The 12752-nt window shown below is 49.6% G+C and overlaps 4 protein-coding genes across 4 annotated transcripts; 1 reads left to right on the top strand and 3 right to left on the bottom strand.

Moving 5' to 3' along the window:
* Positions 1-1610: 1610 nt before the first annotated feature.
* Positions 1611-3434, top strand: PHACADRAFT_209489 (uncharacterized protein). Its single transcript, XM_007396227.1, has 10 exons — positions 1611-1788; positions 1841-1909; positions 1961-2027; positions 2081-2468; positions 2524-2616; positions 2667-2688; positions 2743-2895; positions 2953-3017; positions 3079-3238; positions 3293-3434. Exons 1-10 carry the CDS (start codon positions 1699-1701, stop codon positions 3320-3322), a joined length of 1137 nt encoding a protein of 378 aa, XP_007396289.1. The 5' UTR covers positions 1611-1698; the 3' UTR covers positions 3323-3434.
* A 301-nt stretch (positions 3435-3735) lies between these two features.
* Positions 3736-4433, bottom strand: PHACADRAFT_256978 (uncharacterized protein). Its single transcript, XM_007396226.1, has one exon. It carries the CDS (start codon positions 4184-4186, stop codon positions 3881-3883), a length of 306 nt encoding a protein of 101 aa, XP_007396288.1. The 5' UTR covers positions 4187-4433; the 3' UTR covers positions 3736-3880.
* Positions 4434-4456: 23 nt separating this feature from the next.
* Positions 4457-5489, bottom strand: PHACADRAFT_184712 (uncharacterized protein). Its single transcript, XM_007396225.1, has 3 exons — positions 5229-5489; positions 4852-5174; positions 4457-4807 (listed from the first exon to the last, which is right to left on the bottom strand). The coding sequence occupies exons 1-3, from the start codon at positions 5378-5380 to the stop codon at positions 4599-4601; spliced, it is 684 nt and encodes a 227-aa protein (XP_007396287.1). The 5' UTR covers positions 5381-5489; the 3' UTR covers positions 4457-4598.
* Positions 5490-12082: 6593 nt separating this feature from the next.
* On the bottom strand, positions 12083-12492 carry PHACADRAFT_196032 (uncharacterized protein; the record flags this gene model as incomplete). Its single annotated transcript, XM_007396224.1, has 2 exons — positions 12083-12176; positions 12236-12492. 2 exons carry the CDS (start codon positions 12490-12492, stop codon positions 12083-12085), a joined length of 351 nt encoding a protein of 116 aa, XP_007396286.1.
* Between the last annotated feature and the right edge of the window lie 260 nt (positions 12493-12752).

The following is a 12752-nucleotide window of genomic DNA, read 5'->3' as shown; positions in this document are numbered from 1 at the left end:
GGTGCCGCTAGCGAGCTAGCGGTGGACGATATTTGCGCATCAGTGGGTGTGTTCCCAGGATTGCAAGTAATAATAGGATGGGCCTCGCGTCTCCTCGCAGTTGTGCACGTGGTGACATCATACAAAAATAGACTCTTCGTGGGTCCTTCAGCCTCCGGCTGGATCGAGAGAAACACGGAGAAGATCGGCGCTATAGGCACCGTGTGTTCGTCGCCCTCTGTTCCTGAGAACCCAGGTAGAGGGTGGGAAAATGAACACATATCTGGCAAGAGGCGCAGCTGAAATCGAGGGTAATCAAACGGGAGAAGATGGACAGAAGTGATAGAAGTGGTGCTGCTATACTTAGCTGAGAGCTTTTAGACAAAAATTGTAGACGTACCAGTACACTGTCTGCGAGGGGCCGTGGGCGAGACGGCATGGCCGAGTGTATCTGTGAGCTTCTGCACCATAAACGTCAATATCTATCGTCCCGCGGGACAGAAAGCCGTGCCGGAAACTGAGGAGATCCGTCCCCACAATCCTGGTGATGGATTGCTTACAGCTCGAGGACGCTGTCTGTGGTTACTCACAGTCCGTTGTAGCTGCACAATTGAACGCAAAACCAGTCTCACAAAAGCGCTATTCAATATAAAAGTCTTACTCTCGCCCAATGCTGCAAGTTGGACGGAACGATTCGACAAGAGAGATGAGCGTTGGAGACGACTGAAGCCTAAAGGGACTAGGCGATAGCCGGCACGGCCCGAAGTCTTCGTGGCGCGGTGATCGCCGGAATACGGCGACATTCGTCAAGTCGCCGGGGTTATCTCCTAGTAAGAGTTGTTCAAGCATCCAAGTTGGAACGTTGAATGTGGATTAAAGCGGCTGTAGGTTGTATCCGGCATCTGAAATATATGCCACGAGGAGGCTCTACCGAGCATACTGTGCATTTTTTTCGACCTGACCGGCAGTTACGCGTTACAGCGGTTTTCCGCTTGCCCCTCCAATAATTTTTACTCGATTTATGGCGATTTTGGGGGAGTTGTCGGAAAACCTTAATTTGGGCGCTTCCCGTCGGTTAGGTCGAAAAAGTACAATACAATCGCAGTGTACTTATGCTATCTCGCTGCCAGTATGCTCAAGACTGATCAATTAAAATTCATCTCTGGGACGGGGGCCTTGTCGTCGATCAGCTTTGCACCTGAAGCTCGGTCCTTACATAATCCGTACGATTCCTTGTATTCACTAGACATCACTGGACGCCTTAGCTCAGTAATCAAAACATGCGATTGTAGTCCGCGAGGCCACGCATGCGGGAGCCCTCACTAGATCGCCCCTTCCTTTCTTTTTGCATATAGATGTTACCCACATTTACATGAATTTTTATTTTTATTTTTATTTATCTAGTTGACTTCGATAAGCATTGCAAAATCGATGCTCCAGACTGGTATCTCGACACTCGATCCGGTCGCCTCGCGCTAGTAACATATAGGTGGTCGCGTTGTACACAAATGAAACATCAATACCGAGTTGGCATGGTAAATATTCAGTACATATGTTCCTGGGAGTCGGGGTGATGCGCTGCTCGCACGTGATCAGCGCCTGGCGTCTTGTTTTGGCAGGCATCGTATTCTCGCCACCATCATCCGACCTTACAACACTCAGTATCCGCAAGACGACCTCTCGTGTCGTAAAAAACCCATATATGCTGCTCTCGTGAATATGTCTCAAAACCTGTCGACGCAATCCAGAAACCCCAGCCCAGTTCCGAGCGAGCAGCCTGGCGGAGCTCCCGAGCCGCAAACCGCCCTTGTGCGTTTTCAATAAGCTACGCGTTTTATTATGCGACTAAGCCATCTACCAGCTGCTGTATGCGACAATAAGTGACGTTCGTTATTTCGCTGCGTTGCTACGTGGTGTCAACTTCTCTGGCGTAAGTCCGAATGAGGCGATTCATGTCACAGTCGTTGATGATTCCACGTAGCGCGCAACCGTGACGATGACGAAGGCCGGGATGATTGTCGCGGTTGAAGACGCGCGTACTTTGCTAGGTGCATAGTCTTCAAGCGCTGCTTCATGTGATGCCACTTAGGTCGACTGAAAGGCTCCGCATACGTCTTTGCTGAATGTTTTGACCAATTTGTCTATACCCCGGCATCCACTTCAAGGGCATCCACGCAGCAGACCCAAGATCCTGGAAAAGGTAATAATACGGACACAAACACTGCGTTTGAGATCCCACTGTCGACACTCGTCGAATGCCTCAATATCTTTGGAACCGCGACGACAAAAGACACGGAAAAGAAGACGCGTCGCTGGCGTCGTATAGGCGAGGACTCAGATGACGATCACCAGCAGGAAGGCAACTCGCATCATAGGCAGCGGGAAGCCCCTGCAAGCAATGGGCGGATTGACCATCATTTCGGGAATACAAAGCTTACGGGCGTACGCATCTCGTACGCTGGTGCCGGGCATCCTTTGGAATTTGTCATGTAAGCTTCCTAAAATCTGCTCATCGTACGCTGATATGAATATATGCTTCCCCAGAGTGGATCCCAGTGATGGAGCAACGGCGACCGTCGAGCTGACCACTTTCGACGCGGAGCCGCAGCTTGCGTTGCCATTTGACTCGGATAAAACGTAAGCATATGTATTTTCCTGTTTGTATTCTCTGACTAAATGCTCCCCAGTGTACTCAAGGTCATCCTGAAAGTAGGTTCTTGTGTTGGCTAGTCTTGATTCTTGCGACGACTCTGCTCCACACAGTCGTCCTGGCTTCGTGACGCTTTGTCCGAACTCGACCCTTCGTGCGACAAGCTCACGATTATGGGCAACCCGCCTCAGCAGCAAGGACGCACCCAGCGTGGAGCACAGCGGCGGTTGCGTCTCAGGGCAGTTGGGACGTTCGGGAGCACAGAGGTGCGTATATGCGCTCTCATACGGGTCCCTGTTTGCACAACATCTTATCCACGATAGATGGACTACCCAAACGACAGAGAAGTCCTCGAGACGTGCGAGTGCGAGAACGCCGTGAGCTTCAGGTCGGTCTCTCTCTGCGCTTCTTTGGCTCCTTCCACAGCTGAAGCGCCGCCGTGCATGCAGCTACAGCTTCAAGCACATCTCCAAAGCCCTTAAGGCGCTGCAGAGCTCGTCGAAGACGTCGTTGCGTATCGATGAGGACGGCCTGCTTAGCCTGCAGTTCCTCATGCCCGCTCCGAAAGTCCGAGCAAACGGCGCGGGGGATGCATTCATCGAGTTCAGGGTGAGTTCTACATATCACAGGTGGACAGACATAAATTTTACAAAAATGCCGCAGTGTCTCGCCTTGGACGATGGTGTGGCATGACTGGGAATAGCCACTTCCTACTCTCGTCGCAATATAAGACCATGCTCAATCTGTAACTACAGGCGTAAGCTCTCGAGATCCGGAACATTTTGAAGTGAATGTCCCGTCCCGTAGGAAAAGGTTCCCAAGAGGTTGGTTTAGGGTAGACCGCTACTCGCGGCAGAGAGAGGTCTCTCCCTGACTTGCTAGTCAACCTCTTAAAATGCTGAAGAGGCCATCGTTTGTACATCCACAAAAATGAATTTTCTAGGAGAGGCCCCCTTAATCGACAGTCCGTTGTGGCCCCTAACGGATGCCGATTTTATTCCGCCGTTCAGGATGATGTCGGCAGTCCGCATCCCAGCTGCCTGTGCGTTGCGTACTGTTCAAACGTCCGACCACCCTTGTCGGAAAGCATTCCGCGTATGGGTACCTGGCATCCTTCAACGAATGAACATAGTCATACTATAGTACAATACAATCTGTCGCCGATAGTAAGAACGAACTTGACGTAAATCTGGCAAGGGAAACTGAATCATACACAGCGTTGTTTGTATCCCGAGAAGAATGCGGAAAAACTCATACAACGGCGAGATGCGACAGACGAGTCTTCAGGCTGCTGAGCCGGACTTGGAGCTTGATGTCTTTCAAGAGGATCGTATCGAAGGAGGCGACGTCGTCAATAGCCGCCTCAACGAGATTCCGCGCATTTTCGAAGCGTTCTCTGTCGAACTTTGCGAGCCGCTTCCCCAGCGGCTCGTCGCACCTGAGCTGCTGGAGGGCCTCACCCGCCTCCTGCACGACAATCTTCATCCACAGCTGCTCGCAGCCCTCGCCTTCGACGTGCTGCACAATGCAAATGACCGTGACTTTTTCGTAGGCCATGGTAACAACTGTGCATTCCGCGGGCGACGCTAATTGGACAGGAACCGCTTGTCATTGTGCGACAGCTTGGGTGCCTGAACTGGGAGTGACTGCCTCCTGCCCCGCAGCGCGACGCATTCTCACAGGCTCATCTCTGACGCCTGCAGACTCGACCCTCGGATGCTTCCTGAGGGCAGTAGACGGCTGGACGTTTGTTTCGTTTACGCCTCGCGCCTTTCGGGCACCCTACAGCAAAATCTTCAGTCGCACGAGTCATGGAGATCCACGGGTGAAATGCATACGGTAGGAGGACGGGCCGGCAGATTTACGTCTGTGCCGACGATACGGACTGGCTGTCCCGTCGTACATTTCTTCGAGGCAATTGCTTCTCGGCCAACGGCTCGTCGTCAAAATCGGTGTGTGCGACGGTGTCCTAACACTCGAATGATCCTAATACACGCCCGTGCGAGACAAACGTATGAACTTCTCCTTGAGGGCGCATGCTACTGCTCTGCTCCAACAGACCGCCCCGAGCTCCAGACATATTGACAGCGGCTTCTTCAACTTCGTTCTCAAGCTGATTTTCACCACTGTCGCCGCCCTCTTCGCCAGCCGATGAACCATCGTCTGCAGTTGCATACACTATAATTTCAGGCTCGTACAGGACACGATACGACAAAACTTACCGGGAACGTGGGCTTTTGGTATGCGACACGTGGACTTGCGCAGATAGCAGACCTGGCACTTGTAACTGCCTCTTGATCTCTTCCTTGTAGTGCGTCTCGACACGATACAGAAGAAACATTGCCGCTCGCAGGTGTTGCAAGGGGGGTTATTGCACGGAAGAGGCTCATAATTGAAGGTCTTGCGATCAGAGGCACGCACGCTGCTCTGAGCAATTTCTACGAGTTGGATCTCTATGTCGGTGACCATTTTCCAAAAGTCCCTGCTTTTGGTAAATCTACCACGCCTTACCGCCCTCTCAGCAAGGATATCTGCGTTTTGCAAACTACGAAGAGACCAGTCAAGTAAACGATTCGTGAACGTACACAGCCTGACGTACTGTTCGGACGCAAGGTAGGCACAGGCATACTCAATTTTACCTTTCTTCCTGTATTGGTTCCATTTGATGGGAAAGAATAGGTACGATTTTGCTGGGTCTGCCGTCTCGGATCGTCGGTAGATCTGCTTCAGAAGTTCGACGCTTGCGTCCATGGCCTGCGGAAAAGAGCTAGAAAACCAAACTGCAGAGCCTTGCGGTATATAAGTGGCAGATTCTCCCCCTGTAACGGTTAGCACTTTTCAGGGAAACGTGCACCATAGGGGTGCCAACCATCTGCGCTCAAGGCCCTATGCATATGAATTCACCGAATCGAATGACGACGAATCGATTCGCATACATGTGAAGACCATGAGCGGACGACTCGACGAAAGCGTTGAGGTGTAGCCCTCAAAAAGGCCTCAAACGCCAGACCGCACGCTTTCAGATTTGCCGAGAGCATTACACCATGAAGCTCAGCGGCGCGGTATTCCCCGTGAAAATCCATTCTTCGGAGGACGGAAACCCAGAGATGTAGTTGCAAAGATGGCGGCCGAGAGAACTCCGAGAGTCAATGAATAAAAAATAACTAAACTGCAGGAAAAACTCTACTGCACAAGGCCGAGCGGCACGTGATCGACCCCAAAGCGGAAGCTTTGGGGTACATCCCTTTTCGGTGCGCTTACATAAGCTCATTCTGCGTCCTAAGCGATTTACGACTGTGCGGCGGACATACAAAGGACTCTTGACAATTGGGGAGAGTGCCTGAGGATGATCTATTCATACCAGCAGACGTTAACTCGCCACTGCTATGCTGAAGGACAGGCAGATGTCGTGTTCCTCTGGGCTAATTGCCCAGACGAAGCAGCTTTCAATTCAATCCAATAGTACCAGCTAGATCGAATAGGTCTGTTTGAATCACACGCATCTGGCGCCGCCAAGCTTCTCAAATCAGCTCCTACGTCGAGTCTTCATGCGAAGCGACTCCTTGAGTACAGTGTATACACCCCTATTCTCGGACCTACAGGGTACAAAATAATTCGAAGATTGAATCAGAATTCCGGATGGCCGCTAGTGTACATTATCGACTTCCAACGCTATTATTAAAGCACGGTGTTCAGTCCATTCAGAGGCCGGGGATAATAGGCAGGCCTGCTGCTTGCAGATCCGTGTTATGACAGAGGTTTCTTAGCAAGCCTGAAGCTTGTCTGATCGCCTTATCCGCAGATGAGGTTAGAGCAGAATAAAGAAACGTGAATATACGAAAGAGCTGAAAGCTGGGGTGCTACTGTACATGCGCGGGGTATTTATACTACTGCTCAGCCTAACCTAAGGACTAGTCTACTAGTCAAAGGGACTGCGGGTGAGTCAGTGAAGCTGCGCTCTATGAGTCGACGAAGGCAGTACTACTAAACTAGAGTCAGAGACGAAAAAAGGAAATGATATCCCACGCCACCATACCCATCATAACATTACCCCCTAATCTACCTTCGAGCAACGATCGGAGTTAGTTAAGGGCCCAGATCTCCTCCTGAACCTTTGCGACTGCCTCCTCGAGAGCCTTCTTGATGACTATGAGTGGCTTCGACTGTTTGTTGCAACGGCGGCGTTCGCGCTTGAGCTGCCTCTTCGAAACCTTCGCAGGAGTTGTCCAATCCGAGAGAGCGCTCGGGGACGTCCATCCGGGATCGTAATGATCGAGGGATTTGTGTTGGGTGGAGAAGCAGACCGACTTCTTGGTGGCGACGTGGCTGTTGGACTCATACGATGGGGGAGACGGCGTGCTCGCCGAAGGGGATGGCTGGTCCTGAAAGGACCAAAAGGACTGGTTGGACGCGAGAAAGGACTGGCTGGACGACGAGGTGGATATGCGTTCAGAGAGAGGTCGAGAGTGAGTTGGTGTGGGGTTCGGCATGGGCTCAAAATCGTTGAATAAGTAGGCGAAGTGAATGGAGGGCCCGAATTGATAGCGATGGGCGGTGTTGACAATGCGTGCTGCCAAGGGATGTGTTTCCGAGTAGTTGACAAAGTCTCTCCACGCTTCTAGGTGCTCCACATCTGTCCTCCCGATTTGCGTTCTGAGTTTTGCGAGTCCTTTGTCGTCGATGTGTACCAGGTCCGCAGCGTCGCGATGAGTGTCGGTGAAATGTTCATTGAGAGCGTGGAAGCTCGCGACAGTCCTTGCAAATATCTTCGTGGCATTGTCCTCTTCCTGGGCAAGTTGCGAGAGGAGCTCGACCGCGCTGTAATCATTGCAGATTTTGGTGAGTCGTTGGAGATAGGTGGTTTCGCGATATTTTCGTTCGATCTCTTCTGCGCTAGCATTGCTCCAGTCCCAATGGGGCTCCGAGTGTTCGTCGACGGGGATAGTGCTTTCATGGGAGACTGGAGTGGGTGCACGGGATTGGGCAATTTCGGGGGCGTGGTAGGAGTCACTTTCCGAGACGTCGGCGTCGTAGGTGTACTGAACATCGGGGAGATTGATGGAGGAAGGGCTCCGGATGCGGATTTGGGAGGTGGACTCGGTGAGAGTGGAGACGGGGACACGCTCGTAGACGGTGGCGAGAGTGGAAGACATTGTGTAGTAGCGGAGTGAGGCTGGTTTGGAGACTTAGAACTGGTTGTAGCTGCGACTGGAGTTGTCTTGACTGGAGAACGAATAGGCAGATTATGCCTTCTTTTATACGCGTTCAGAATATCTTGGGCATTCTTTAGATGGGACTCGGGTTCCCAGGAGTTCTCTGCTTGTGGCTGTTCTTTCCACTTGACTAGGTATTGGACATAGCCATAGGATGTCTTGTGATTGAGTATCGCCTCGACTTCATGTTCTTCATGGCCGTCGATGATCTCTGGAGGCTGTTCTATGAAATTGGGGCCGTGCTGCTCGGTTTCATGATACGGGGTGAGAAGCGAGGCGTGGAAGACATCATGAAGTTTTCGCTGCCCTCGAAGATCGAGTTTGTATACCAAAGGTCCTAGAACCTCTTTGATTCTGAATGGTCCCTGACGTTTGGGTGCGAGTTTCTTGAAGGGATAACCATCTTGGAAGTTTGTCATCTCAAGCTAAACCTTTTGGCCTTTCTGGAACGGTGAAAACTTCCTGTAAGTTCTTGAGGCCATGCGATGCTGTGCTTGGTCTAAGGCAGCGTGGGCCTCTTCATGTGCGCGAGTCCGTTCTAGAAGCCATTGTTGTATGGACGGAACCTTAGTCTTGGGAAAGGCTGTGGGGATGATCCTTGGGTGTGAACCATACATGAGATAGAATGGCGAATGCTTTGTGGCGCTGTGTTCTCGATTGTTGAACGCCACTTCCATATCGGGAAGAAGCTGTGCCCAGCTGTGCGGATTGTTCTGGCAGAAAATTCTGATGTACGCTTCTACCTCTTGATTGGCTAGTTCCGTTTGACCGTCGGTCTGAGGATGGTATGCGGTCCTCATTTGTCCTTGTACTCCGGTTAGCTTCCACAATTCTCTCATGACTTGGGAGTCGAATTGCGGACCCCGGTCCGTGAGAAAGACGTCTGGTAGTCCGAATCTTTGGTAGACATATTGATGGTAGAGTTTGGCTGTGCCTAGCGCGTCTATCTTCTCTGTGCAAGGGCAAAGAATTACCCCCTTCGTAGAATCATGGTCTACCACGACCATTTGAGCATTATATCCGTGAGACGCCGGGAGGTGTGTGATGAAGTCGCAGGTTGTGAACACGAATGGTTGGTCCCGTCGAGTAGATTTGATCGGTTGGAGAGGTGGAATAGTTGGCTGATGATTAATTTTCATTTGCTGGCATTTTGCACAACCTCGGACGTAATTTGAGATGAAGGTTTGCATGCTTGGCCAAAAGTATTCGCGTCGGATGAGTTCTCCTGTTTTCCATTGTCCAGGGTGTCCAGCTCCAGGGGAATCATGGTAGGAGGATACAATGTGGCGTCGTAGTGCTTGATTTGCTGGTATGTAGCATCGTTCCTTATAGAAGAGTAGTCCGTCTCTTTCTTCCCATTGATCCGTGTTTGACTTGAAAGGAAATGCGTCTGTTTTTCCTAGTCGTGCTGATCGTACTTGTTCAGCAATGTCGTCATGTGTAAGATGTTTTTGAATGTCTTCTGCCAATTTATAATCCACGCTTGAAGTGGGTGCTTCGATTTCGATGTCGGAAATGATTGCTTCTTCGGTGAATAATGACTCTGGTAGGAGGATTGTGGCGACGAATTTGTCTTCGGGTAGTAACACTTCTTCTGTATTGTCAAATTTTGCATCAGCTGGTGCAGAGGCTCTTGTCATGGCGTCCGCTTGAATGAGTCTGGTGCCTGCATGGTGTTCAAGTTCATAATTGAACTGGGACATGAATAGCTGCCATCTTGCTTGTCGTCTATTCAATCGTTGTGGAGATCGGAAGTACGTGATGTTCTTGTGGTCAGTGAGGATCTTTGTGGCGCTTGGGTTTCCTTCTAGGTAGTGGCGCCACGCTTCGAGTGCTCGTACTATTGCCAGTAATTCCCTATCGTAGATTTCGTAGTTGCGTTCTGCTGGGTTGAAGGATTGGGACAGGTAGGCGACTGGTAGCCAATCTCCGTTGATATCTTGTTGTCGGAGTACTGCTGCTGTTGTGAAAAGTGATGCGTCTGCTTCAATGAGGAATGGCTTTGTGGCATCTGGCATTAATAGAAGAGGTGCCAATGTAAATCATTGTTTTAGCGTCTCGAAAGCCTTCTGACATTCGTTTGTCCAATTGAACGGCTTGTCTTTCTTGGTGAGTTCATTGAGTGGCTTTGCAATGTCTGAATAATGGTCGATGAAGCGTCGATAGAAGTTGCCGAACTCTAGAAATCCTCGAACTTGTTTGACGGTAGTTGGTATCGGCCAGTCCAATATTCCTTTGATTTTGACTGGGTCCATGGCAACTTGGTTGTGTGATACGAGTGCTCCGAGGAATTCGACTTGCCATGCATCAAAGGTGCATTTCTCAAGTTTGAGGAAAAGGTCATTGTCGCGGAGTCTTTGAAGGATTATTCGTGTCCTCTTTCTATGTTCATCTTGATTGGATGAATGAATAAGCATGTCATTCATATAGATGACTAGCCATCCTTCGTTGACCATGTCGTGGAATAGGTCATTCATCATTGCTTGGAACGTTGCCGGGGAGTTGCATAGTCCAAAGAACATGACCGTTGGTTCGAATAGTCCTCTGTTTGTTTTGAAGGCTGCTTTCCATTGATCTCCATCTTTGATTTGTACGTTGTTGTATCCTGCTTGTAAATCAAGCTTAGTGAATATGCTGGATCCTTTGAGTTGATCGACAAGGTCTGAGATGAGAGGAAGTGGGTATGCATTTTTGATAGTGCCATCGTTCAAATACCGGTAGTCTTGGCATGGTCGTAGTGTTCCGTCTTTCTTTCCTACGAAGAAGAATGGTGAGGCCATTGGTGATTTTAATGGTCGTATGTAGCCTTTTTGCATATTCTCATCGAGGAATTCGTCGAGTTTCTGTTGTTTCAATGGAGATAACGGATAGACTTTGCAATCTTTGGGGATGAAATCTGGTTTCAGATCGATGGCATGGTCGTATGGTCTTGATTCCGGAAACCGTTCGGCTGCTTGCTTTTCAAAGACGTCTTGATAGTCTTGATAAGCAGTTGGTAGTTCGTTTTTTGTATTCTCCGTTGCCTGTTGTGCCATTGCCATTGCCGGGTTGATTTTTGCGTTAATCCATAAAGATGCTATATCTTTGGCCATTTCATCTGGTTCAGTGCGCATGGTGTATGCGAAGAAGTCTCCTGGGGTGTATGCGAGGATGTAGTCTTCTTCTTCGCATTGTTCGGCTTGTAGGATGGGTTCTGAGGCGATTATCGAGGCAATGTGTATACACCAGTCCAGAGGTGCTCCTTTTCTGAGAAGATGTAGTACGTGTCGAGCTATTTCTTCTGGTCTGGCTTCTTGTATTGTTTCGGTGTCGGTAGACCCAAACCCCTTTGATCCTCGTTTGGTTCCTGGTAAGGTTTTGACCTGTTTGGGTTTTGCCATAGAGATTCGTTCGAGTACTAGTTGCGCCACTCGATCTCCTTTGACCACTTTGTGTTCTTCGATTTTGGAGTTGATGAGGAGTATGCGAATTTCTCCAGTATAGTCCCTGTCGATTACTCCTGCTCCTACGTCGATTCCTTTGACTGCTAGTCCGCTTCTTGGTGCAATTCGTCCATAGGTTCCTTCAGGAACTTGAGCGCTTAGCCCTGTTTTGATAAGCATGCGAGATTGAGGTGGTATTATCTGGTCTTCGCTTGCATAGAGATCAAGTCCTGCGGCTTCCTCTGTTCCTCTAGTGGGTATTTGTCCTCCTTCTGAGATAGTGACCGCAAATTCTGTTTCTTCTCTAAGGAGTGCTGAGTCGTTGGATGGAAGAGCATTGATGCTTCTTCCTTCATTATCTGGTAATTCCTCGATTTCGCATTTTTGAATTCTTTTTGAGAAGTCTAAGGTGCCTTTGTTCCAGTTGATGGACGGGTTTCTTTCTTGTAACCAGTCCATGCCGAGGATGATGTCTTGTTTGCCTAATTGGGTAACTAACAACCTTTCTTTGGTAGGTTGGTTTCCCACGTTCATGTCGATTTCTACTTCGTTGCGAATGAACCCAAGTTTGCTCGGAGTTCCGTCGACATTGAATACTTTGATTGGTCTTTTTAAGGGTTTCTCTTGTAGTCCTAACTCCCGGACTGTTCTTCGATTGATGAATTTGCCTTGTGCTCCTGAGTCGACTAGTGCAAGGACTTTTCCAACGGTTTCTTTTGCTCTGATTTGGATGGGGATACGCATCGATTTTGATTGCATGTCGGCAATTAATACAGAGGAAATTGATATTCTAAGAGGCGTTGACGTTGGGGCAACCCTCAGACATGAAAATCCGGATTAGCTTCGAGATAACGGGCGAAGAGATCCTTAGCATCTTCTTGAGAGAGTTTGGTTACTTCTTTGACCAAATCTCTAGGTTCGTTGTCGAGATCAATGAGGTTGGGTTCCTCTCTGACCGTTGTAGTGCGGACATTGGTGGAATTTCCTTTATTCCATTGTCCTGATCTTTGGTTTGTCTGAGGACGGTTGCCTTGTTGTGAGCGATTGGATTGGTATCTTCCTTGCTGGTTGCGTTGCTGGGGTTTCTTGGGCGAAGGACAATTTCTGGCAATATGTCCCTTGCCTTCGCAATTGAAGCATCGTCCTTCTCGGCATGTTTGGTCTCGGGAGATGGCGTCGATGTCCATGGCATCGGGGTCGCGTTCCTGAGTTCTTCCTCCTCCTCCATTTCCTCTGGAGTGAGAGGTAGTTTTGTCGATCCTTCCCCTTTGTCTTCCTCGTCTGAGTTTGTCCCATTCTATTTCTGCGTTGTCCAGCTTGAGTGCTTCTTCTTGCCATCCTTGGAGTGTGGTTGGCTTCTTCTCTCGTTGGATGAGAGTCTTTGCAAGGACGGATTCGAGTCCTCCTGTATAGGTACATTGGAGGTAGGTGTCTGTGCTCGGGTTGTTGTACTTGGCTTCCTTGACGAGTCGGTTAAATTTGACGTTG

Source organism: Phanerochaete carnosa (genome assembly GCF_000300595.1).
Source record: "Phanerochaete carnosa HHB-10118-sp unplaced genomic scaffold PHACAscaffold_5, whole genome shotgun sequence".
Lineage (NCBI taxonomy): Eukaryota > Fungi > Basidiomycota > Agaricomycetes > Polyporales > Phanerochaetaceae > Phanerochaete > Phanerochaete carnosa.
This window is presented reverse-complemented; position numbering and strand designations above follow the sequence as displayed.

Bases quoted from the DNA above. Each gene is read 5' to 3' on its own strand.
- PHACADRAFT_209489 (XM_007396227.1), top strand. From the start codon at position 1,699: ATGTCTCAAAACCTGTCGACGCAATCCAGAAACCCCAGCCCAGTTCCG. The intron at 1,910-1,960 runs GTAAGTCCGAAT...GATTCCACGTAG, and splicing joins GTGGTGTCAACTTCTCTGGC to CGCGCAACCGTGACGATGAC. The intron at 3,018-3,078 runs GTCGGTCTCTCT...CCGTGCATGCAG, and splicing joins GAGAACGCCGTGAGCTTCAG to CTACAGCTTCAAGCACATCT.
- PHACADRAFT_256978 (XM_007396226.1), bottom strand. From the start codon at position 4,186: ATGGCCTACGAAAAAGTCACGGTCATTTGCATTGTGCAGCACGTCGAA.
- PHACADRAFT_184712 (XM_007396225.1), bottom strand. From the start codon at position 5,380: ATGGACGCAAGCGTCGAACTTCTGAAGCAGATCTACCGACGATCCGAG. The intron at 5,175-5,228 runs GTACGTCAGGCT...GTCTCTTCGTAG, and splicing joins GCCTACCTTGCGTCCGAACA to TTTGCAAAACGCAGATATCC. The intron at 4,808-4,851 runs GTAAGTTTTGTC...CTGAAATTATAG, and splicing joins ACCAAAAGCCCACGTTCCCG to TGTATGCAACTGCAGACGAT.